The sequence below is a fragment of the Abramis brama genome (assembly GCF_963993115.1).
Source record: "Abramis brama genome assembly, chromosome: 1".
Taxonomy (NCBI): Eukaryota; Metazoa; Chordata; class Actinopteri; order Cypriniformes; family Leuciscidae; genus Abramis; species Abramis brama.
Window position 1 is genome coordinate 39,097,992 of NC_139963.1, and position 26,550 is coordinate 39,124,541.

Genomic DNA, 26,550 nt, shown 5'->3' on the forward strand with positions numbered 1-26,550 from the left:
CAAATTTCTAGATTTGAGTAGTTTTGTTGAAGCGCACATTACTAGACTTGTGGTGAACAATTAATCTGTGCAAATTAATACACAGAAAAAAAGTATTATCTTTAATAAGTCTAATCTTTAATAAAATTCGGAACATTTGCTTCCGCTCCGGAATGGCGTTCCTTCTCTGATGACGTAAGTTTGACAACTTGGCTTGAATATCCTTTAACCACTCTCCTCCAACCATCAGTTTTCTATGAGCGAGGGATGGAGAGGAGGTGCGCTAAAGTAAAACCCCACCCTCTATTCAATTTTCTGATTCACTTGGAAATATATCACAACACTGGAGAAAAGTTGGTCGACTTCAGTTCACAGGGACTTTAACATAAGACACTTATGTATATGTAGGAGAAACACCTCTTAAACTGTTTTTCTTTAACTCCTTTCTGCAGTTGGACCGATCATCAGTGAGACCAAACTGCCCTCCATAGTGCATGTGTTTCGAGGATATCCAGTGGTGATAGTTTGTGAAGCCGAGGGAAACCCAAAACCAACAATCAGCTGGAGTGTCAGCACAACTGATATAGTTTATAGTGAAACTCTTACTATAACAGATTCAACACCTGAGGATCTGCTCTGCATTGCAAACAGTTCTGTTGGCATCACCACCAGATCCGTAAAAGTGTCCAGACAAGGTAATTATGTATTTTTGTATTATTTTCAATTCTAAGTGACTTAGTTTAATTGGCAATTTCAGTTTTAGTAATACACTACAGAAACAACTGTGGTTGTTTTTTAAAATGATTTTTTTTTGTATTTGTTTGTCTGATATTAAACATAATATTTATTTATTTAATTGTATTAAATATGCAAATTATTGAGAAAAAAACACAATTTAGTAGTCTAAATGATGTTGTCAGGATAGATTTTATGCAAAGTCATTTGAAGTTCCTCTTTTAGTCTTTTGCCTTTGATTAATGAAAATTTCATTCATCCTTCTTAAAACACTTTCGGCACAGCTTTCAGATTTTAGCATGGCTTTTTTTGTGGTTAATGTTTTGGCCTTTCACAAAGTATTCTCACTTTTGTAAGAAGCTGTTTGGTTTGTTGTTCTTGTAACGCTCTGCTTGCAGTCAGAATGTCAGAGGAGGTGTTATAGGAACACTATTTAAGTGAAATGGCTTGTGGATCGTGTCAGCATAGTTGCCCTGCATGGATTTTTATTTAGATTAGCTCCTGACTTTCGATATGTTGGAGGCATTATGCAGGCTTGATATCTATCCCCAGTTTTGCTTGCTTGGATATAATTCCCTAAATTGCTGATTTACTCATATATTTGTTTCTTTTGACACAGAGAATTACGTGCCCATAATAGTAGGCATTATTGTTGCTGTAGTTATGGTCATCACAATGATCTTCGTCTACATCTACTACACCAACTACAAAAAAAAAAGGACGGGCCATTATAATTTGAGGAAGCCCAGAGCACATAATGGACTCTTAGCACAGTCCCTATGAAGGAACTCAATCTGCTGTCAGATCAGTCGGAGCAGACGGTCACAAGGATCGGTGTTCTGCTCACTTCACCCTTAGAGCGAACTGCCAATCACATCCTCACACTGTTGTCCAAGGATGTTGATCAAATAAAATTAATATAAATTTATAAAGGAACTATGCTGTCAGGTTTGTGCAGGTTGCTGAAGACTAGGGAACAGAATTTCAATGCAGCTGGTTTATTCACAAACTCAGGTTACAGGAAAATACAGGAACCCAGGAAAATACAGGAACTCAGGAGAATACCAGGAACTCAGCAAAACACAACCATACAAAGACAAGAACCAACAAACACTGAGGGAAAACACAGGGCTTAAATACACTGGGGCTAACAGGATAATTAACAAGGTGATTGACAGGACACAGGTGAAATACATGACTAATTAGAACATAGGAGAAACTAAGTAACAGGACTAAACCAAAAGCACAAAAGACAGGGGAAAACTAGATAACATAACTAAACCAAAACACAGACACGTGACATATGCTTACACTGTATGTTTCAGCCACATTGAACATTCAAATATTTATTACATTATTATATAAGACACTGAAGTTGTTACTGTAGTCTAGATGTTGTAATGTTGTGGGCATATTTATTTCTTTGTGACCAATTGATGTAAATGATCTCAAGCCTCCCTGAAAATACAATCTCACATGACATCATGTAAATAAAAATTTTTTTAGAAAAACTTTTTAAAGAAAAGTTAAAAAATAAAAATAATTAAAGCTGCAAGCAGCATTTATCGGGGTTCAAGCAATTAAGGCCTTTAAGGCCTTAAAGCACAAAAGCATCCAAAGTTATTAAGTTTTATTTAGCAAGCATGTAACCACTGACATCATAGATGGAAAATATCATGTTCTAGCATGATTTACCATGATATACCACATTTTAGCATGATTTACCATAGTTTATCATGATTTATCATGGTTTACCATGATTTAACTTGTTCTAGCATAGCATGATTTACCATGATATACCACATTCTAACATGATTTACCATAGTTTATCATGATTTATCATGTTTTACCATGATTTACCCTGTTCTAGCATAGTTTACCATGATTTACCATGTTCTAGAATGATTTACCATCATATACCACGTTCTAGGATGATTTACCAGGATTCTAACATGATTTACCTTGATACACCACATTCTAGTATTATTTACTATGATTTATCATGTTTCTAGCGTGATTTACCATGATTTACCACATTACTAGCAATTATGTGAAGTGTCAATGCAAATGAAGTGATAACACAAAATATGATTGTGTTATAATAGTTATTGTTATACAAGTGATTTTTTAAGTGTCTAAATATGAATGATGCAAAAGCACATGTGAAAAGACTTCATTAATAATAAGTAGAATGGCCAGCAGAGGGCAGTAGAAGACCACTTATTGGCTCACTTTCACTTTAAACTTCATGATTTTCACCAGTTTTCTGCACTAAAGCAAACCAGTTTTTCCATGTTTAACTCCATAATGCATGCTTACACACACACACACACACACACATGTTTTCAATGTTTTTGGGATATGTTATTGAGAAAATATATTTAATTGTCTATAGGCATTTCTTTGTGATCTAATAAAACTTCATCATAATCATAATAATAAAAAAAAAAATAAAAAAAATAAAAAAAAAAAAATATATATATATATATATATATATACAAATATCATAATAAAAAATAAAAAACATCATAATAAAAAAGATTGCTTTTTAAAGCATTTGTTTGTTTCCCAATACTGAAAGCTAATGAAAAGATAATGTGTAATCCTGCTGCTCCCTCAAGTGGACAAAAGTGGTATTATAGCTTACATTTTACAATGAAGTGTTTGAATGAATGAGTGAATGAATGGGAATTTGGTTTTTCACTTATATCTCGGTAACCAGAACGTGAAAAATTCTGAAACTCAGAGCATAGATAGTGCTCGAGGAGCCCTGTTGAATGAGACCATCACTTTGTTTTTGAGCGATTAGGGCCGGGAGTTATGACCGTTCAAAGGCATATCTTTTGGGGCTTTTATCTCTGGAATGCCCAGGGCAAATAACACCACATTTGAATCGAAGCTAGCCAACGACGGGCCATTTCCAACGAGCTCTCACAAAAGGTTTGGGGTGGTCTGGGTCAGGAGTTACGGCCGTTCAAAGTCGGGGGTCCCGCCGACTAGCGATCCGCGGGGGGCGCGCTCCCGAGGCCCACGATGACAGTATTCGGAGCGTGGCTTAAATGGACGTTTTAATTTCTCTTTCAGTATTCACTTCTTAATGTGACTCAGTTGTCAATAGTAATACTCCAATAGATGAATTTTGACAAAATGTGATTGTAAATGTTAAAATAATGATTTTATAAAGTCTAAATATGAATTATAGAACAATATTATGGAGTAGTATGATGAAATGGCAGCAGGGGGCAGTAAAATACCACTTATTGGCTTAATATGCCAATGTTATTCATTTTCACCTTTTTTATTAACTGTTAAAGAGGCAAATTTTGTCCGATCTGTCTGAAATTTTTCATGCTTGTTCTGACTTGTTTTTAAGGTCTGAGCATTAAGAGATATAGGCTTTTGTGGACACTTGGTCAAGGCTACATATTGAAGTGACCCTATTATAACCATCCAAATGAAGAAGTTATAATTTTTCTGATAACTATTGAGTACAGATAATTGCACTGCACTGGTTTTGAACATTATTATATGAACATTATATGATCATAGATAGAAAACACCATTTACAGCCAATACAGGCAATTTACCTTAGGAAATATATGGTTTTAAAGCATTTTAACAGTTATAGCGCCACCTATGGTCTGATCTCCATAAGAATTTCCATGCTTCTTTAGCATGTTATGTCACATAAGCTCTTCAATTTTTGTGAAATTCTGACTTTTTATTTAGGATTTATAGATGTTTGAGTGTATTTTGACACGCCCATTATCTTAACGACCCTGTTATAGCCAAGCAAAAGCAAAATTTCAATTTTTTTTTGATAATTATTAATCTAAAGAGTCCAGAGAACAGTCCTAGACTGGTCTGGTTCTGATCGGGCGAAAAACCTAGGACTAGTTCGCAAAAGTAGGTTTTTAACATATTTGTAAATATTTAATGAACGGTTTGATTGACAGCAGTGGTTCTTGAGGCAAAGTTGTTCAGTATGATGAGATCTATCAAATGATATGCATATTGTGTGGATGTGTGCAACACCACGTGATTACAGAGGGCGTAAACCTCGTTAGCGCCAACTAATTTCTTTCAAAATTCTTACAGACCTTTACGGCCATGAGCCGAACATGCCCATCGAGTTTCGTTCCGATTGGCCTCCATTAACCTTGTCTAATAGGTGCTCAAACTTAATTTTTTTCAGTTTTTGAGATACACCAATGTCCTCATAGAGATACATGGCACCTTGGACCAAGATACTGCATACCAATTTTCAAGTCAATTGGACCAACGGTCAGGTGGTTATAGCCCTTTTTATGTTTTGTTCATGTTATAGTGCCACCATGAGGCCAATCGTCGCGGTTTTTTTACTGTTACCTTGAATTGAGGTCTTACACATGTGTACGGAGTTTGGTGAAAATATCTCATTTAGTTCAAGAGTTATAGCCATTTTAGTAAATGTAGCTCCGCCTACTTCGATCATTTGAGCGGCCCTTAGCAACCGTGAATCGAATTTCAACTTTTTTTCAATAATTATTGATAATGACTTCCGGTGGCTGGGCACGAGTGATGCATGCCTAAAACTGAACTCCGTCTCAAAAGTCCGAAATTTCGAGAAAATATATTTACAATCAGAAATTAAGCTAGCTGATTTTAGTCGGAAGTGTCCCTGAAGATGTCTGGATCAAAATCCGCAAAGAATAAGCCATCGCAAGACGAGACGGCAACGAAAAAGAAAGGGAAAGAAGGGCCGAATGAAGACTCGCCGAACTCAGCCATTTTAATGGCTTTGCAAGAACAAGAGGAGAGGTTCGCAAAAAAAGTAAAATTAGCAGTGAGAGAGGTAATGGAGGAGGTGCTTTCTGGAGAAATTCAAACTTTAAAGAACATGATTGAATCCTCGAACTCAGCCGTTAACGAACTACGACAGGATTTCACCCGCCAAGCTGAACTTGGCAAAGCATTACAAGGACGGATGGATTCGATGAATGCAAATATGCGCTCGGCTAAACAGGAGCTTAATACGCATCAGCAAGAGATAATTAATCTCCGAGACAAAACTGTTGAAATGGAGGACAGATCGCGAAGATGTAACGTCAGACTCGTGGGCCTACCTGAGTCAGCGGAGGGTGAGAACGCTGTTCAGTTTCTTCAGGAAAATTTACCGAAGTGGATCCCTTCCCTCCAAGTTGGTGGAAAGATAGAAATTCAGCGGGCTCACCGTATTTATGGCGGTCGTGATAAGGCAAACCGACCCCGAACACTCATCTTTCGGCTTCTCAGATATCAGGATAGGGAGAGAATTCTGAACGGAGCCAGAGCACTTCAGTCCGAAATAATTCATGGTCCATCCAAGCTGTTATTTTTTCCAGATTTTAGCAACGAAACGGCTCTAAAGAGAAGATCGTTCGATAGTGTGAGAAGGAAGCTTGCAGACAAAGGATTGCGCCCGTTCCTGATATATCCAGCGACCCTGAAAGTGAAGTTCAACGGAACGCTGCATCACTTTAAGAATGCTGAGGACGCCGGAAAGTTTCTACTGGAATTGGATCATGCTCCGCTCTCAACGCCAGCTACGCCGAGCATCTCTGCCTCTTCGTTTCCAAGTGGATGTGACGACCAGGAAAACCCTTCCCTCGGTATTTCAGAGTCTAGTTAACAAATAAAACCGGTAAACAAAAAGTCCTCGTCTAAATAGGTCTGATGGGTTATTTACTAGCGTTTCTGATGTTCGTTTTGACTCGGACTTGGGACGTGCTGCTTTAGATAGCCACAGGCAGTAACACCTTAAATTTTGTTTATTTTCTCCACCCAAAGAGAGAGAATTCTACCCAGCAAACACATTTACGTTGTGGCAACGTCTCTGGCACGTTGTATTTCTGCTATGGCAACGTCGCTGTCTACGTGCTCGCAACATTGTAACAACGTAGAATTGTAAGACGTGACAGGGCTGTAGCAACGTTGCTGCGCGACATTCAGCAACTGAGAGACGACATTCTGACAATATTTTTATATGGTGTATTTTGTTAGATAATTATACTTTTTATCGTTTATTGTTTATCTATATTATTATTTAATGGGGCTATCAACACCTGCAAGTGTAGCCTACACTTTGAAGAGTAAAAATGACAGAAGGTTTCGTTAATTCAACTTTATTAAAACTGCATATAATCAAATTGCACTTCCAAAAGTCATACATTTGTGAAAAAAAAAAAAAAAAGAAATAAAGGAATATACAAATTTATTTTAAGTATAATAAATAAAACATAAAAAGAAAAGGCAGATCAGAACATTTAAAGAACAAAACCGGGTCTGTATGGCGGACAGTAGCCGAAAGCAGGTGTCACCGAGGAAACATCCACAAATTCAGAGGAGCAAAGAAACGAATGAGACTAAATAGCGGAAAAATCAAACGAAAAACTAAACAGTGCGAGCGATGCTACATTAATCACATTATAATTAAAGTTGTAGGTTGTGTTTGATAGCTGAGGTAGGCTAAACGCAATACTCACGTATCCTTGCTCGATGATGAATGAGAACACAATGAGCCCAACAACAGGTGGTTGGAATTTAAAAGGCTGATTTTCGCGCTTCAGGGCAGTGACGAGTACATTATGTAGTCCAGTGGTTGTCAAGACAGCGTTGGTACAACCTTAAGCAATGGCCCTGAACGGTGGTTTAATACCAACATTGTGACAACGCTGTAACAACCTTCACCACACAACGTAGTTATAGCAACCTTTTGGCCATGTTGTTAAAACGTTGTTAGAAGGTTGGCTACGTTGTGCCAACGTTCTGTGTTTGCTGGGTAGGTCTTGTCTCTTGCGGATGGATTGTAATGTTCTTTGTTCTTTTGTCAATTGTTCTATCGCCAAAGCCTTGAAGTTTTTGTGTAAGTTATGTGCATTCATTATTTTACTATTTTTAAATTCACGTTTTGATTTTGTGGAGGCCCATCTATATCCTGAATATTTTACGTTAAAGCTCCATTTATGAATATACCCCTTAATGTAATGTCGTGGAATGTCCACGGCCTAAACTCGCCGATTAAACGAACGAAGTGCTTAGAATTTCTTAAACGAAAAAAGATCTCAATTGCTTTGATCCAAGAAACACATTTAAAAACGAATGATATTCATAGATTTCAGAATAGATATTATAAATGCATAGTTCATTCCTGTGCCCCAAATAAAACTAAAGGCGTTGCTATTCTGTTTGATTGGAAATTATCATTAAATATTGATAAATTTGGGAAAGATAGTGAGGGACGCTTATCATATGCGGCTGTAACTGCCCATAATATAAAAATCTGTTTTGTATCAATATATTGCCCTAATATACCCGACTCCAACTTCTTCTTCAGCCACTCTCTTAGATATACCTGAATACTTACTGGTAGTTGGTGGTGACTTCAATCAAGTGTGTAATATTACCTAAACAGATCAGCAAATATCTATTCTGGCTTGGATGCACCTTCCGGGATTAATAGATTTATGACAGAATTGAACATTATTGATGCCTGGCGTTTACGAAATCCCTTAGTGAAAAATTACACCTTTTTCTCTAATAGGCACAAGACATTTTCCAGAATTGACTACATTTTTGTTTCGCCTCAATTAAATAATTTAATCAAATCTGCAGACATTCTTCCTTATTATTTCAGATCACGCTCCTGTGGTATATACTTTTGAACTTACATGGAAGCCTAGCAAACACGCACACAGATGGCGGTTTAATACAATGTTACTTCAGAACTCAGAGTTCCTGAAACAGTTGAGAGCTAATCTGAAACTGTTTCTAGAAATTAATCTAGAGTCAGCATCATCACCCCAAATACTTTGGGAAACAACCAAATGCTTTATTAGAGGAGAAGCTATCTCATTTGCTTCTAATATGAAGGCGTCCAGAAATTGCAGAATTGTACAATTAGAAAATGAAATTCAACTATTAGAAGCAGATCAAAAGCGACAGTTCTCTGACCAAAAACAGACATTTCTTTTAACTTTAAAATTTGAATTAAATAACCTACTGAAATCGAAGGCAGAATTCTCTATCCACCGCACAAGAGTGACTTATTATAGTCAAAGTGAAAGCTCAAGCAGACTTTTAGCTGCAAAAATAAAACAAAATGAATCATTTTCCATCATCAACGCAATTGAAACCCCATTAGGATCTGTTACCTATGATGCAGAGGAAATTAATGATACTTTTAGACTTTTCTATTCAAATCTTTATGAATCCGAAGCATTCTTTGACCCGACTGTCCTTAAATTATATCTTTCAAAGCTTAATTTACCCTCCCTGTCCAAGGAAGAAGCAGAATTTCTTGATAAACCTCCCACTATTACAGAACTAAAAGATGCACTGTCTTCAATGGAAAGGGGCAAATCCCCAGGACTAGATGGTTTTCCTCCGGAGCTATTCCTGGAATTGTGGGATAGTATTGGTCCTTTTCTTCTAAATTCAATCAACTATGCTCTTAGCACTGGTTCATTTCATCGTGAGCAAAATACATCACTTATTTCTGTGTTGCTAAAGAAGGGCAAGTCCCCTCTGAAGTGCGGTAGTTACAGGCCAATATCTTTAATTTCAACAGAGTTGAAGCTTTTTGCTAAACTTTTAGTTAAAAGACTTGAATTATATGTATGCAAATTAATTCATTTTGATCAATCTGGATTTTTAAGAGGGAGACTTGCATCTGATAATATCAGACGTCTTCTGCATATTATACATGCTTCTGAAATTGATACTCAACCTGCAGCGGTCTTTAGTTTAGATGCACAAAAGGCCTTTGATCGGGTCAGTTGGGAATATCTTTGGTTAGTTCTAGAGGAATTTGGCTTCGGAAAAACATTCATATCTATGGTCAAAACACTCTATACTAACCCTTATGCAGTAGTATCAACAGGTAACATTCTGTCAAAGTCATTTCCTCTGCATCGTGGCACCCGCCAGGGCTGCCCACTATCCCCCCTACTTTTTGCATTGTCATTAGAACCACTAGCACAATCGATTCGACTTGATTCTCTGATATCACCCATAGTCATACAAGGAACTCAGCATAAAATTTCTCTTTATGCAGATGACATACTCTTATATTTTACTAATATACATGTCTCCTTACCTCAAATAATAAAAGTATTCTCCCAGTTTAATAAATTCTCTGGCTATAAAATAAACTGGGATAAATCCCTTCTTTTTCCATTGAATGCCTCTGCAAAATGCCTTCCATTACCACCTATTCCTCATATCCAGTGGCATGACACAGCATTTACATATTTAGGGTTAAAATAACAAATTTGTCGAATATATCACGCATAAATTATGATAAACTTAAACTTGAAATCTTCGCAGATATGCAGAGATGGTCCAATCTCAAAATGTCACTACAAGGTAGAATTTCAATAATAAAAATGAATGTTTTGGGTAGGTTAAATTTTCTTTTCTCTATGATTCCTTTAGCTCCACCTGTAAAATATTTTGAGGAGCTGCAGTCTCGAATCTCTAATTTTATTTGGGATGGTAAAAAACCCCGTATCCGTCTTAGTACTCTTCAGCGGATGAAATTGTCTGGTGGTCTTGCATTGCCTGACTTTAAATTGTATTATTGGTCCTTTCAGGTGAAATCACTTACAAATTGGTGTGACAAACACTCTGTACTTCCCTGGCGTCAGATAGAACAAGAAATTGTAAGACCACATAGAATTGAAGATCTGTTATTTGCAGGACTTAAACCTAAATCTGCACATGAGATGTTCGGGCCAATTATAGGTAACTCTCTACAGGTTTGGTCAGCTGTTCAGAGTCAAATGGGCTGCACTACTGTGATCGCTCCCCTATATGGCACAATTATAATCTATTGCAGAAGCATGGCCCATATTTCAACACAAGTTGGGCCTCTAAAGGAGTTTACACTTTGCAGGATCTATATGGACAAAATGGCTTAAAATCATTTCAGGACCTTAAAGAAAAATACTCTCTTCCTGGATTTTCCTGGTTTTTGTACTTGCAACTAAGGTCAGCTATCAAAGCTCATGGAGTTCCCTGGGACTCTCCCCTCTGTGCTCATCCGCTGAGTCTGTGGATTTATCCAGGAACATCGTGCAGCGGACTGGTGTCTAGAATATATGCACAGTTAATCACAAAACGTGATAAACCCCTGGGAGTGATAAAATCGTGGAATCATGACCTCAAAGAGAGACACATGGAACTGGACTGGGACAATGTATGGAGCAATCTGTTTTTGTCATCAAAGAATCCTGCACACCAATTAATCCATTTTAAGTTTGTGCAGAAATTGTACCTTTCCCCATACAGACGTTTTAAAATGAAGCTTATAGATACCCCAAATTGTGAAAAATGTGATTTGAATACGGTTGGCACTTGCTTGCATATCTTCTGGGACTGCCCAGATGTCTCTAACCTATGGTCTCAAGTGGCAGCTTTTCTTGAAGATATATTAGAGTTCCCAATTCCTAAACGGCTTACTTTATTTTTATTTAATGATGACTCATCACTTATTATTGGTACTAAATTGGCTTCTAAGAAAATAATATTTGCAGGTTTAACTGCTGCAAAAAAGACCATAATTCATTCTTGGTTTTCTTCTGGATCCCCATCAATAAAAGAATGGTATAATTACTTCAGAGATATTGTTCTTATAGAAAGATCACTGGCTGTCATTCATAAAGCACGAAGTTCAACTTTGGATGTTTGGAACAAAGTTATTGTCGCTCTTTTGAAACCACCTGTTTTTCCTCAGGTTTAATGCATAATTTAAATGGGTCTTAACAATGCCACAAATTGCATTGCATTTTATTTATTTTGCATCTATTAGTATTATTATTTATTTTTCAAAGCTTTGGCAACTGTAAATAGTTTTAATTTTGATGTTTATATACTTGATGTATAATAACATAAAATGTATATATCCTGTGATAGTGAAATAAAAAGATAATCACAAAAAAAAAAAATTATTGATAATCAGACTCCAGAAAACATTTCTGCACTGGTTTGGTTCCGATCGGGCAAAAAACCTAGGACTAGTTTGCAAAAGTAGGTTTTTGAGAAAATTCAAAATGGCGGAAGATTTTTCCAGACGCAAATAAAATCGGAGATATACGTTTTGTCCGTCTTCAGCCAAGGATTACAGTGATATAAGACACTTGAGTCTATGACAAACGGTCTAGGAGTTATGGCTGATTTCATACTTTTGCTTGCTGTAGCGCCACCTATTGGCCAATCGGTGTCATACTTTGATAGGTTCTCCCCAAATTGAGGACTACCATTTGGCTGAGTTTCAAGTCTCCAGCATTTACGGTTTGGGCTGCACGATGCGTTTTAGGGGAAAATAATAATAATTAAAGCTGCAAGCAGCATTTATCAGGGTTCAAGCTATTAAGGCCTTTAAGGTTTTTATGCACAAAAGCATCAAAAGTTATTAAGTTTTATTTAGCAAGCATGTTACCACTGACATAATAGATGGAAAAGACCATTTACAGCCAATACAGGCAACGTACCATTGGAAATATATGGTTTTAAAGCATTTTAACAGTTATAGCGCCACCTTTGGTCCGATCTCCATAATATTTGGCATGCTTGTTAATGATGTTATGTCACATATGCTCACCAATTTGTGACGTTCTGAGTGTTTATTTAGGATTTATAGGCTTTTTAGTGTATTTTGCCACGCCCATTTTATAAATTACCCGATTTTGTACTTTTGGTTGCTGTAGCACCACCTATGGGCCAATCGGGGTCATACTCTGATAGGTTGTCCCCAAATTGAGGCCTACCATCTGGTCAGGTTTCACGTCTCTAGGCCTTACGGTTTGTCCTGCACGATGCGTTTTACGAATCCTTACAATTACAATAGGGTTTCAGCATTTCATGCTTGAACCCCTAATAAGAATGGAAGCTTTTTGCCATTTATAGCGCTACCTTTGGTCCGATCTGAAACTCAGCATGCTTCTTCACCATGTCATGATCCTGATAAGAAGTCAGGAAGCACTAAAGAATCTGAGATTGTGCGAGAGCTTGGGGTATCGGGTTCTCAGTGAAGAACAGAGATCCCTGTCTTCTCAGTGGACTGGAGCACTTCACATTTAGGTAAATACACTGTATTTTTTATCTTTTTTTTTTTCATTAACATGTTTATGATAATAATGTCAGTATGACATTTTTCTGAAGATTAAAGTGTGTTGGTGAAAAAAAAACCTCATACTAATGAGACTTCTGTTATGAAGAGACTTAAGGCCTCATTATACTTCTGCGTCGGACCTACGCCGGAGCCTATACGCCGTAGGCAACGTGTAACATACACATATGTTAAAATATGTGTAACACATTGTTTAACGATGAAGAAAAACAAACTTTACTCATAAAGAACACACTAAAAAATCAATAAGTTAGGACAACACATGTTTTTCCATTGCTTTAACTCATCAAAATAAGTTAAGCATTTTTCAACTTTTTTTATAGGTTATACAATATTCAACTCATTCTTTAAGTCAGTTTAATGTAATTTAAGTTGAAATGACTTAAACATCCAAGTTGATTGTACTTAAATATTTAAGGCAGCAACTTTTTTTGATTCTTATTTAATAAATACAGGCAATTGGTTGATGAAAAATTGATTAAAATTAAAATAAAATTTATACAAAACGAAATTCACTTTAAAGAAAGGCTTTCTTCAAAACAAAACTTAATGAAGTGGTCAAATCATGTCTAACCCACTCATCTCCCGATATATTGCGCATCCTTACTTGTGCTGTTCACTTTTCATAATCAACATAGATGGGAAAAAATAACATTATAATATTTTAACAAATATGAAACTAAATGCGCTTATTTAACGGCTATAGCGCATATTTGATATGACAAATATGTATAACATTTGTTATATATGTATAACAAATACGAATAACTCTATATATAGAGGCTATAGCCTCTCTATTTGTACAAATTGCTTCACATTCATTTAATTCTTAAGGACGAAATGTAAACACATGCGTTGGTTGTTTATTCAAAATGGAATGGATTGCAAATGGATCCGAATGAAGAAACATGAATGACAATGATGTTCACAGAAAATGAACAAGAATGAACTTTGGATGGCCCAGGAGGAGTAGGCCTACTAGGCTACTCTAATATAATTCAACAAGAATATTTTTAGAATATAGAATATTTTTTTTTAAACAAAATAAATATTTGTAAAGTCTATCCCGGGCCCCGGTGTATGCGTGCGAGCGGAGAAGATGCTGCGCGTGACACATAATGTGTTGCATTTTGTAACACAAATGCTTGATCAAGGGCCCGGCCCGAGGATAGTGGAGGGAAATATCGGCCCTTCCCGGCCCGTGGGGTTTAATAAAAATCATAAAAATTATGTAAAAATATATTTATCCAAAATAAGTGTTGCAGTATAACCATCAGGACAGCACTGATGTGTGAACTGAATTTGGCAACAATACAGTGATTTACAGTGAAGTTATTGAATATTTTTCATAATAAAAATCATCAAAATGATACATTTACAATTGTCTATACAATATATATATATATATATATATTTTTTTTTTTTTTTTATTATTTTTTTTTTTATTATTATTATTTATTATTATTGTAAAGACAATTGTACATTTTTTTATTATTATTATTATTTATTATTATTGTAAAGACAATTGTACATTTTTTTTTTCATAATAAAAATCATCAAAATGATACATTTACAATTGTCTATACAATTTTAATATATATATATATATATATATATATATATATATATATATATATATATATAATTATAATTATTATAATTTTTTTTTTTTTTTTAAATAGGTGTAGTAGTATAACCAAAAGGACAGTAGTGATGTGTGATCTGAATTTGGCGACAGTACAGTGTACAGTGTATAAACAGTGTCATGAACTCATAATAATGAGTTATTAATCCGGGAAGTTCGAACAAGACGACAGAGACGACAGAACAAGACGACAGTTAAAGGGGGGGTGCAATGGTGTTTCATGTATTCAGAGTTGTTTACAGTGTTAAAGAGATGGATTCTCATGCTTAACATGGCCAAAGTTTTTAAAAAATATTTTGGACGAATAACGGAGAATTTCTGTGCCGAAAATCTTACTTCCGGGTTGGTATAAGTTTCGGCTGATTTTTTTCGATCATGGATCTAATGACGTAGACCAGAGTGGAGCTCCTTATATGAGCATTTGTCCCGGAAAAGCGCGCCCGCGCACACGTCGACCAGAGGAGAGCGAGACCGCGCACATCAAAAGGAAATCAAAGGCAGCGCTGCATAGTGTCTCCAAAGTGTGTTTTTGGATGTGAGGGATTAAAGCTTACCGTGTTCAGCTTCACAAAGAACCAGCGTTAGGAACAGTGGATGCAGATTGTTTTTCCGGGGCAAAAACGAGTTGTGTAGACTGTTTGTTCCCTGCATTTCGACGATGAATGTTTTATAAACAAAGCCCAGATCGACGGATTTGCAGATCGTCTAATGCTTAAGGATCAAGCAGACACAATGATAAAGGTTCGCGGTCGCAGTGAGTAAAACAAATGTCAAATGTCTCTGTGTGTTGTTGTTAGCTATCAGCGCGTCTTCGCCCACACGGCACGCCTCCAGACGCTCGTTTATTTCCGGAAAGACTCGGAACAGCCTATCTGTCTTTTATAAATATAATAAAACTAAAGACTTTTTGGAAATATGAAGGATGCAATACTACTCTATAGGTACTCAAGATTAACAGGAGATTGAGTGAAATGAGCATTTCACCCCCCCTTTAATATAACTGAACAGGATGACAGATAATATGACTGAACAGGAGGACAGTTAAGATGACAGAACAAGATGACAGAACAGGAGGACAGTTAAGAGGACAGAACAGGAGGACAGTTAAGAGGACAGTTAAGAGGACAGAACAGGAGGACAGTTAAGAGGACAGAACAAGATGACAGAACAGGAGGACAGTTAAGAGGACAGAACAGGAGGACAGTTAAGAGGACAGAACAGGAGGACAGTTAAGAGGACAGAACAGGAGGACAGTTAAGACGACAGAACAGGAGGACAGTTAAGATGACTGAACAGGACGACAGTTAAGACGACAGAACAAGATGACAGAACAGGAGGACAGTTAAGAGGACAGAACAGGAGGACAGTTAAGAGGACAGAACAGGAGGACAGTTAAGAGGACAGAACAGGAGGACAGTTAAGACGACAGAACAGGAGGACAGTTAAGATGACTGAACAGGACGACAGTTAAGAGGACAGAACAGGAGGACAGTTAAGAGGACAGAACAAGATGACAGAACAGGAGGACAGTTAAGAGGACAGAACAGGAGGACAGTTAAGAGGACAGAACAGGAGGACAGTTAAGAGGACAGAACAAGATGACAGAACAGGAGGACAGTTAAGAGGACAGAACAGGAGGACAGTTAAGAGGACAGAACAGGAGGACAGTTAAGAGGACAGAACAAGATGACAGAACAGGAGGACAGTTAAGAGGACAGAACAGGAGGACAGTTAAGATGACAGAACAGGAGGACAGTTAAGATGACAGAACAAGATGACAGAACAGGAGGACAGTTAAGAGGACAGAACAAGATGACAGAACAGGAGGACAGTTAAGAGGACAGAACAGGAGGACAGTTAAGAGGACAGAACAAGATGACAGAACAGGAGGACAGTTAAGAGGACAGAACAAGATGACAGAACAGGAGGACAGTTAAGAGGACAGAACAGGAGGACAGTTAAGAGGACAGAACAGGAGGACAGTTAAGATGACAGAACAAGATGACAGAACAGGAGGACAGTTAAGAGGACAGAACAGGAGGACAGTTAAGATGACAGAACAAGATGACAGAACAGGAGGACAGTTAAGATGACAGAACAAGATGACAGAACAGGAGGACAGTTAAGATGACAGAACAGGAGGACAGTTAAGATGACTGAACAGGACGACAGTTAAGACGACAGAACAAGATGACAGAACAGGAGGACAGTTAAGAGGACAGAACAGGAGGACAGTTAAGATGACAGAACAAGATGACAGAACAGGAGGACAGTTAAGACGACAGAACAAGATGACAGAACAGGAGGACAGTTAAGAGGACAGAACAGGAGGACAGTTAAGAGGACAGAACAGGAGGACAGTTAAGATGACAGAACAAGATGACAGAACAGGAGGACAGTTAAGAGGACAGAACAGGAGGACAGTTAAGATGACAGAACAAGATGACAGAACAGGAGGACAGTTAAGATGACAGAACAGGAGGACAGTTAAGATGACTGAACAGGACGACAGTTAAGACGACAGAACAAGATGACAGAACAGGAGGACAGTTAAGAGGACAGAACAGGAGGACAGTTAAGATGACAGAACAAGATGACAGAACAGGAGGACAGTTAAGACGACAGAACAAGATGACAGAACAGGAGGACAGTTAAGATGACAGAACAGGAGGACAGTTAAGATGACTGAACAGGACGACAGTTAAGACGACAGAACAAGATGACAGAACAGGAGGACAGTTAAGAGGACAGAACAGGAGGACAGTTAAGATGACTGAACAGGATGACAGAACAGGACGACAGTTAAGACGACAGTTAATATGACTGAACAGGACGACAGTAGGCTATAGGACTAACTTGCAGTTCAAGTACACTGTTAAAAAAAGTTCCGTTAAAAAACGGAAAAAGTGCTGGTAATTAATTACCAGCACTTTTTCCGTTATTGTACGGGCACTTCCGTAAACCTTAAAACGGATATTTCCGTAGATTTACCTGAGTTTTTCTGTACCATTGATGGACACTTCCATCAAACCTAAAATGGAAAATTCCGTAGCCTATTTTCCGTAAATTCTTGCGTTATTGTACGGACAATTCCGTAAACCCTATAACAGATATTTCCGTAGATTTACCTGACTTTTTCTTTACCATTTACGGACACTTCCATCAAACCTAAAATGGAATATTCCGTATCATTAAAGTACTCAATCGGTACCATTTACGGACACTTCAGTCATCTTAAAATGTTTAATTCCGTATAGTTCTCTATACCGTTTATCATCAATAAAGCACAAATGTAGAATCACAACAATTATTTATTTCCTTTAACAGCTGCCAGTGCTTTAAAGTGATTGCACTTTTTGTGGTGAATGAATTGCAATATTTACATTACAACCATTAAAACATTCAGAACATCACAACCATTAAAACATTCAGAACATCACCTTCACATTCAGAGCAATTTTACATACATAAACCAGCTGTTCTCTCAAAGAACTACAGCCATGTCCTTTAACAGGGAGCTGCCAAATCTAGCAACTTTTTAGCACCCACAGGCTGACAGGCATTAATAACAAATGGATTTGTTAAAGACATTGACAAAATAAGACAATAAAACTGCCAGCATTGCTGTTGCTGTCTCACCTGTCAGTGCAAAATGAGGAGCCCCCTCCAGGAGGATGCAGAAACCTACACCTCCAACTCCACATATCACACCGACAGGCAGAGCTCTGCAACCAGTGTCTGACCTTTCTACAAAAAACAAATAAAACATTAGAAGTATTACATTATACAACTTTTCTATAAAACATCAGTGCAGCAATAACAACCATGACCTTAGAAGGATGACTCTGTGCAACATGCCATAAAGAGATTTCTGCAAAAAATAAAACTTAAAACTTACACCTCCAACTCCACATTGACAGGCAAAGCTCTACCTGGAATGACAAATATCGCCCACCTTCCCTCCCCCTTAACATGGGGGATTTGATTTGAAACTGCAGCATGTGTGTTGTGGGCATCTAGTTAAAACATCTGAACTCACATCATACTGTAAAAATCTGTATTTCTACTCCCAATCCCAATGTTTTTGGATTTGTTTGTGTTTGTGTTTGTGTGTGTGTGTGTGTGTGTTTGTGTGTGTGTGTGTGTGTGTGTATTCAGTCCAAAAAGCTTTGAGAACAGCTCAAATGGCCCACTCAGATTCCTTCTGCTTGCATTCAAATTCCTTCAGCTGAGAAACCAGCTTGCACACCTGTGGAGGAATGCAGTGCTGTTTCTTCCCCTTCTTCTCTGCCTTGGAGCCTCGCTCAGGATTGATCCCAAAGAAAACTCTGAGAAAAAAATAATAATAATAGTGAGATGCAGACAAAGTTTGCACGTGTAGTGTGGCTTGACAGGAGTGGAGCAGTTCAATAAAATCATACATTTGTTTTCTTCAATATGCCCCTATGTGTGAACCTCTCTATCATTCTAGTTGACCATCTGTCTAGTACCCAATGTTGTTGTGGTGCTGGTGCCAGTGGCTAAGCTTATCTCTTCCTTTGTCTTTTCAAGACACATGCATTCACACTGCGCATATACAGAAATGTTTGCAAGGGCGAGAAGTCTGCTTATCACCAACACATGACAGCATGCATCCTCAACATGTGTGCAGGGATATTATAAATGCACAGAACACAGAAGGGGATAGAAAACACAGTTGACATTGTCCTATCAAAAGGTGTAACAGCACATTTGAACACGGACTGTCCTGGGGGTTACTCAAACATGGAGTGGAGCAACTGTGACATTCAGTGCATGTTACACATCAAAGTATTAACATTTGGGCATGAATCCAGCATGTATTATTTTTTAAATGAATATGTTTAGTCTTTGCTTCTGAAGGGGGTTCCTGGAACAACATATTTTGAGGTTGGAGTCTGCAGCCAAATACATTTCAGTTTGTGTGTCTTTGACATGAAAAGGTTTGACCACCACTGACATAACCTGGTCTCAGGTGCTAATGGTTTTAAAGAGATAGCTCAAACGAATTTTGTGTCAAGAAACCATTCTAAGAAAAATGTTTTTGCTCCATTTCCCAACTAGAATCATGTTATGTTTTTTTTGTTTTTTTTGATTGACTTGGGACACTATGTAAAGCAAAAAGCATATGTTACCTGCCATTTTAAAAAATATGACACATTTATTCCAACAATAGTCTTCAACAGGGAGCTACGAAATCTACGAACAAATCCATATTCAGGGGGATCATAAGCCAATAACAGCTGATCTAAAAGCTCACAGCATGTGGCGACACATTTTGAACTTGTACATCTCAGACAAAGGGGTTTGGTGTAGATTGACAAAAAGCAGGTTGGGTGCAGAAAGGCACGGCAAAGTCACATTTACAAAGTATTTCCAAACAATGAGTGCTTACCTTTGCATGAATTCGAGAGTAAAATCCATCTCCGGTGGGTATTGAACGTTGCAGACATAAAACATGGAGAAGACGTAGCTCAAGGCCACAATGGGAGAGGTGATGTGGTCATTGACAAGTAACCCATCAAGAGCAATCTTCAATTGCTGGTCACCTTAAACACAGATAAAAAAAAAAAGATAAAGAAAAAAAATAACAATTCTGAGCACCATGTACAAAAAAAATAATCCTATATTTTAAGGCAAGCAAAACATTTCTTTAATAAATACGACAAAACAACAGCTTATAAAACAGCTCGCTGAGATACAAAAAATATTTAACTACAAACCTCTGACTAGGATCCATGGGGTCACTGGGAGTTCGACTTCAGGATCTGCAGAGATCTGTTTTGGTGACAGACATGACACATGAATTAATGTTTCCAGTGCACACAAACCTGCTGGCAAATTGCAAATCTGCTAGTGTCTTCATCAGACAGAGGTAGCCATTAAGCACAGACATTAATGTAAATAGTTTATAGAGAGAGAGTTTATAGAGAATATCAGCAGCACAATTAGGGGAATCTATACTTCATACTGTGATTGGTTACTTGGTTCACCACTGGATGCAAATAATTATCTTGCACACAGTTTAAAATTTACAACATCTACCTCTTTTTTGTCGAAGAGTTTATAAGAGTCTTCCTTGAAGTATTTTGCAATGCCACAGATGAGCTGTATTGGACCTTCGCCCGTCTTCATCCCTTTGGAGTCAAGGAAGTCATTGATCCCCTTTTCTTTTTTGGAAAGTTCCTGTTCAAGGTTCAAGGTGTTAATTTTGTACAGGTACATAAGACTAACACTCATTTTCGTTTGGTCTCCAAAAAATGCAGCTATGGAGAGAATTTAAAAAAAAAAAAAATCGAATTATTTCATTTTCATTTGCAACCTGTTCTGTTTTGATCTCAAATGTTTTGCTTTTTTGGTTGCCACTTCCTGATTTTTGGTCTCAAATCTATTCTATTTGATTGTTCATCCAATTTATTCTATTTGATTGTTTGCCAGTTTATCTTTTTTGGTCTCAACTCTCTTTTTGGTTGCAAATCTTTTTTTTGATTGATTAATAAAGACAAAATTCTCTCCATATGGAGCAGCACAGCACAATCATTATAATAACAGTAACAACACACCTGTGCCAGCTTGTTTTGTACAGAGAAGCCAAGGAGTTTAGATGCATGATCAAACAGGTGAGGAACTTCAAACAGGAACGGCCACTCGTCCTTTACAACGCCAATAGGGGTATCAGCATCGTTGAGGATTTCACGCTAAATGGGATATGTTTCAGTCATCAATTTTCGAACAGATGACTCCTAAAGATATGAGGCAGTTAGTCAAACAGTCGAACAGTTAGTCAAACTAACCAATTAAAATAATAAAACAGGGTATCAATTTCAATAGACTATGGGCGTAGTGATGTCAGACGATCTACAATTTCACAATGTGTCCTACAATTTCATGTGTCCTTACAACACAAGAAAATAATGGATGATTGCAGACCCACCTGAAGATCCCGGGTTTGAAAGGCACGTTTCAAGTCATCTCTTTTAGACAGCAGGTCTTCTCTACACACAGTCCCCTCAATGATTGGATCCCACGCCACACATCCATACAGATCTGAATTCCTGGGCCTTTTCTTTGTTGAATTTTCACCCCCTGCTCGCCTCTTCAGTGAGCTTTGTGGCCTCTTCATATTCTCAATTCTGTGTTCCAGCTGACGAAAGAGAGTTTCAGAACCATCTTTTGCAAAAGGTTTGTTTCCAAACGGCTCTGTCAGCTTGAAGGAGGCAGGATATTGTCCTACAATAATACTGGCGAGTTCCCTCAGCTTTTGTCTACCAGGTCTTCCTGGGTGTTTATGGAGGTAATCTTCAGCGACGATCCGAACCATCTCTCGTCTGTCTTTCCCCATTATGTACTTCTTTTCACACAACTCATCCATGACTTTTGAGGGAAATTTGTGCCATGGTACAGAATATGTGTCCTGGGATGGGGAGTCGGCTGTCTCATGTGGTGTTGAGGGCAGCTGAAACCTCTGTGGCTCAGGTGTTGATGAGGGGCCAGTGCCCGGTTGCATAAAGCACCTTAAGTTTTTCCCTTAAGTATGATACTTAAGGGGCGATTTCCCCTTACCTAAGAGAATAACTTAAGGGTGTTGCATATAATCTCTTAAACGGTTCTCTTAGGTAAGGGAAACATTTAAGTGTTTCACGACAGCGATCCTGGATTCACCTTATAAAAGTCTGTTGTTGCCATAGATACGCAAAACACTAACACGCCGCGTCGCGTTTAGGACAACTGTATCACACACCGGACGCGCACTTTCTCAGTTTATGGCCAGCAATATTGTTATGTTTAAGGACATTATGGAATTAAGATAATGTCTGTACGTTATGTTATGACTACTGTACTGTACAATTAAATATAATCGTTGCTATAAGTCTGCAGTCTGAACACTTTACCTCAGAGCGTCCGTTAACTGAATGAATTGAGAATATCACCTAAAAAAATCCGATACACACTAATTGACCCTTCGCTAAGCCACGCCCGAAAACCGCCACAGGCCAATCGTGGCTTAGCAACCGTAACTAGGCGCGGGAGGTCTGGCAAGCTTTCGAGCGAGGGAAACATGCCGAAGCGTCGTGCGTATGGATTGTGCAAATCTGATACCCGGTATCCTAAAAGTTTGGACGGGGTGGTGGATTTTGTTCCCTTCCCGAAACCTAAAACCCAAGGGGAGAAATGCCGGGCGTCATCTTCATTTATATAGCGTTTTTAACAATGTAGATTGTTCCAAAGCAGCTTTACATTGATAATAGGAAATTAAAAGTAAAGTGTTTTAGCTTTATAGCAGCTCTAGAATAAAGTTATTGTCCAGCTCGTGGATCAAGCAGTGTGATTAAAGGCAAGACGGAGGCTCACTGACATAACTTAACGTTACTTAAAAATATATTTCAACATTTTGTTAATCGACGGCCAAACCGTTACCCCAATCTGATCGCGACTCTCCCGTTAGTTCTAGTAAAAGTAAAAGGTAGTTAGTAAAAGGAGGGAACATCACGGGGCTTGCCGGAGATCTCCAAGGAAAAGGTTGGTATGCAAACTTAATCAGTTCATAACAGTAAGTTAGTCCGACGTGTGAGCAGTAACGTTAGCCTGGCGCGCTAAAAATATAAGCGGGACAATGGTATTGTTGAGGCAAAAACAAGTAACTAACAAAACAGCATCAGGCATAAGAGACATCAGGATTCAAATTGTCCTTAAAAGATATTTATTCTTGCAAGAATGTTCCCAGTCCATCCACAGTCCAGCTGCAGGCGGAGTGAGACCCAGAGCAGAGGTTGACCAGCTACTTTATAGTGTTCTATTCAAAAGCTATCTCCTACAGCCCCCACTAAACAAAATAACAAAAGGGACCCCCCCTTGAACCCTCCCCAGCCCGGGGGTCTTCTCACCTCTGAAGTCTCACACACACCTTCCAGCTGTATCAGCATCATAAAAGAAACTCAAAATACATCCAAAGAACGCATGGCATTCATTTGCTAAATCATTGAAAATAAAATACAAAGAAAAGATGAATTTTTCCACAACAATATTCCTCCTCTTTATCATTCTCTGATAAACAACATAGAAAAAATTCACTCTTGTTTTCTAATCAAACCCATTATACTATTAAATCTTTAAGAATAGAATTAATTCAAGTCTTAATTCAAGAACAGTTATACCCTTCATGTATATCAATACTAAGCCCTAATTTGATTCAATCAAATAAAATCGCAAAACTTTTCTTCAACCATTAATTGGTCAACATTTTCTCCAGATATGTTGATCATCTCGTTGCCTCATGGACGTTCCATCTTCACCAATATGACACTTTGCATGCCGTAGAGAGGATTTTTTTTTTTTTTTTTTTTTTCAACGTTGGCAGGGGAGATATGTTTCTAGCACATATCATTGATCCCCTACTTTATTCTTTGCACTGGCGTGTGAGGTTGTTGATGTTGGTTGGTATAGTTTAGGTCAGATGCTTGGACCCAGGTCTAACATCCTTCAATCATTTTCAAATCCTTACAAGATTTTCCCTTAGATCACGATCGCACCCCCACTGGAATGAGTCATTTACTGTCTACTGTCACCTGCGAATGGAGACCTTAAGTGATTTTGTTAGTGACCGCTTGTCTTGTCGTCCCTTTGGTGTGACCTGTGAAATTTTCAACCTGAAACATATCACCGGATAATTTCTTGCTCATTGAATAGCACTCAGGGTCCTTGTTCCCCTGAAAAAAAACATTCAACCCATGTTGCTCATGTTAACAAAACAATACAGAATCAGTTCTGTTTGGTTCAACCCATCCTGACATCCTGCAAAATGAAAATTTTAAGTTAGGCATTACACAGGGTTAGGCACTGTTTCTTCACTTTGCTCATGCCATGCGCAAAAGTCTGCATCTTCTGTAAAGAAAAACAAATGTTGAGGTTATTGTCACATAGTTTTCTTTTGTCTGCTGTGCTGCCACATCTGCTCCGGCGTTTCCTGTCGAAACAATTCTTGTTATTAGCACACTTAAAATACAAACAATGCACACAATTAAACCCAATGTCCTCCCAACATTTATCTTCCCACCTGTGCGATGGCTTTCAGCAAATGCCAACCCCTTACTAAACCAGATCTAGCTGGTTAAGACAAATAAAGTTCTTCTAACCCCTCCTGGACCTTTACTGTCCTCACATACCGACGAGGTCAAAGCTAGATAACCTCTCAGCCTGCTGTGAAGACAATGGGTTTAGCACTCCCCCCTGGGTTTACTGTTTTCCCACCTGTGAGGCCGAAATGTCTTTGTTTGTGGCCTGAATACAAATTATCCATACTAAAAAGTTCAAAGACTCATCTGACCACTTGTTTTACTGTGCGTTGTCTTGTTCCCGCCATGAGCATATTCATCCTCCTCTTGATGCACGACACCCATCTCGTGCATAAATTTAACATAATAAAATTCTCTTACTTTTATCAGACGCTTTTATCCAAAGCGACTTACATTTCAAGGTACACATTTACATTCTTATCAGTTCTTGCTTTCCCTCGGAAATTGAACCCATGACTTTGGCGTTACAAGCGCTAACGCTCTACTGTTTGAGCTATAGGAAAACCTGCAATATTTGTTAATATTTATTTGGTAACATTTGTTTGGATAAAGTTTGCTAACCCAAACGTTGTCCTTAAGCCAAATTTCTTTTAGACATCTTTCTCTGCCTCTGAAATAAAAATATTACTTAAAGCCACAATTTCATCTTCTTATCAAATTGTTTTAAGGCAACGGCCCCTAGTTTCACAGCGTTTCTTGCTTTTCAGGCCTATTGTTTGGTCTCTTAAGCAACTGTCATCTACGAATATTCTCCAGGTCATCAATTGGTCAGGTCAGGTCGTGGTGTGCACACTTCGTCAACGTCAGTCGAATAGCAATCTCCCCCTTTTTTACAATACATAACTGTTAAGGGCTCTCTGGTTAATCTGATACTTACTTAGCCTACGTGTTTGTTGCTGTCAAATCTATAACTTTTTCTCAACACATGACTGACGGCTATCTATGACTTCACAATTCTAATTTACACATCAATACTTAAACCTGTCCAGAAAGTAATTCAAATCTACTGCATATCATAAATGACCAAAATAATAATTAATAGACAGAGCTCGATGATCAATCAACTTAAAGCTCATCCTGGTCTGTGTTGCCTTCTCATCAGATTGACTCACAATCCTCAGCTTACTTTCAAATTTGTCATTTGCCTTAACCCATCTATAATGCTAAAACACTCTTTCCAGAGGTTAATGACAAATTTATACACACTATTCAGACAGAATAGTTGTCCTAAATTAACACATACTGTACAAAACATGAATTAACACTCACACTCATCCCTGACTATGAACCGCTCATATTTCTTATTCATATCTTTTCTCTAAACAGATTTAAATTTTAAATGACATTGTAAACTTACATTTTCCTGTATCTTTTATCTAATGTTTTTATGGCCTCTTAACCAGTTTCAAAGCATGTCTGTTCATTATTCATTTGATTTTGGAAAAGTCCGCTGGATTGTTTTGGTGCATAATTATTACTTTGCTTCAGCTTTCTTTGGCTGACCGATAACAGAAAGACAGGCAGAGTACCATCCCTTCCTCCACTCAAGCAGTCTCTTTCTCTCTCTCACTATAAGCAAATAATCTTTTCAACAGCCTCCTAGGACTGTAACTAAAATAATCATAGTCATAGTCAATCCTTAATAGTTCACACATGTCAAAATACAAATGTTTGACTCAAATTAGAACCATTACAACAATCTAAAATACATTATGCTATGATCTTTTCTAAGGTTGTCTTTAGTTTAAATACTCAATTTACCTAACCTTTGTTTTCCAGAAAATTTTCTTGACTCATCACAAGCTGTTCTCATCTTTAGCCACCACCATGTCTAATGACCTTCAGGAGTTAAAAACTAGTTCAATATCAAACATTTTTCTTTGCCCATAAGGCAACCAACATCATGTTCCTTATGTCACATCTTTGATCTTCTGTTAAAACAGAACGGTCAA

At 37.8% G+C, this 26,550-nt stretch overlaps 2 protein-coding genes across 2 annotated transcripts in view; both read left to right on the top strand.

Annotated features, from left to right (window-relative positions):
- LOC311082693 (intercellular adhesion molecule 1-like) overlaps window positions 1-1,637 on the top strand; it is a 54,392-nt gene extending 52,755 nt beyond the window's left edge. The window contains exons 9-10 of the mRNA XM_084113723.1: window positions 432-674; window positions 1,334-1,637. Coding sequence (XP_083969849.1) covers window positions 432-674; window positions 1,334-1,497 — 407 coding nt within the window. The 3' untranslated portion in view covers window positions 1,498-1,637. The remainder of the gene's footprint in view (window positions 1-431; window positions 675-1,333) is intronic.
- LOC311082620 (vascular cell adhesion protein 1-like) overlaps window positions 1-26,550 on the top strand; it is a 113,185-nt gene that overhangs the window by 1,452 nt on the left and 85,183 nt on the right. The window lies entirely within an intron of this gene.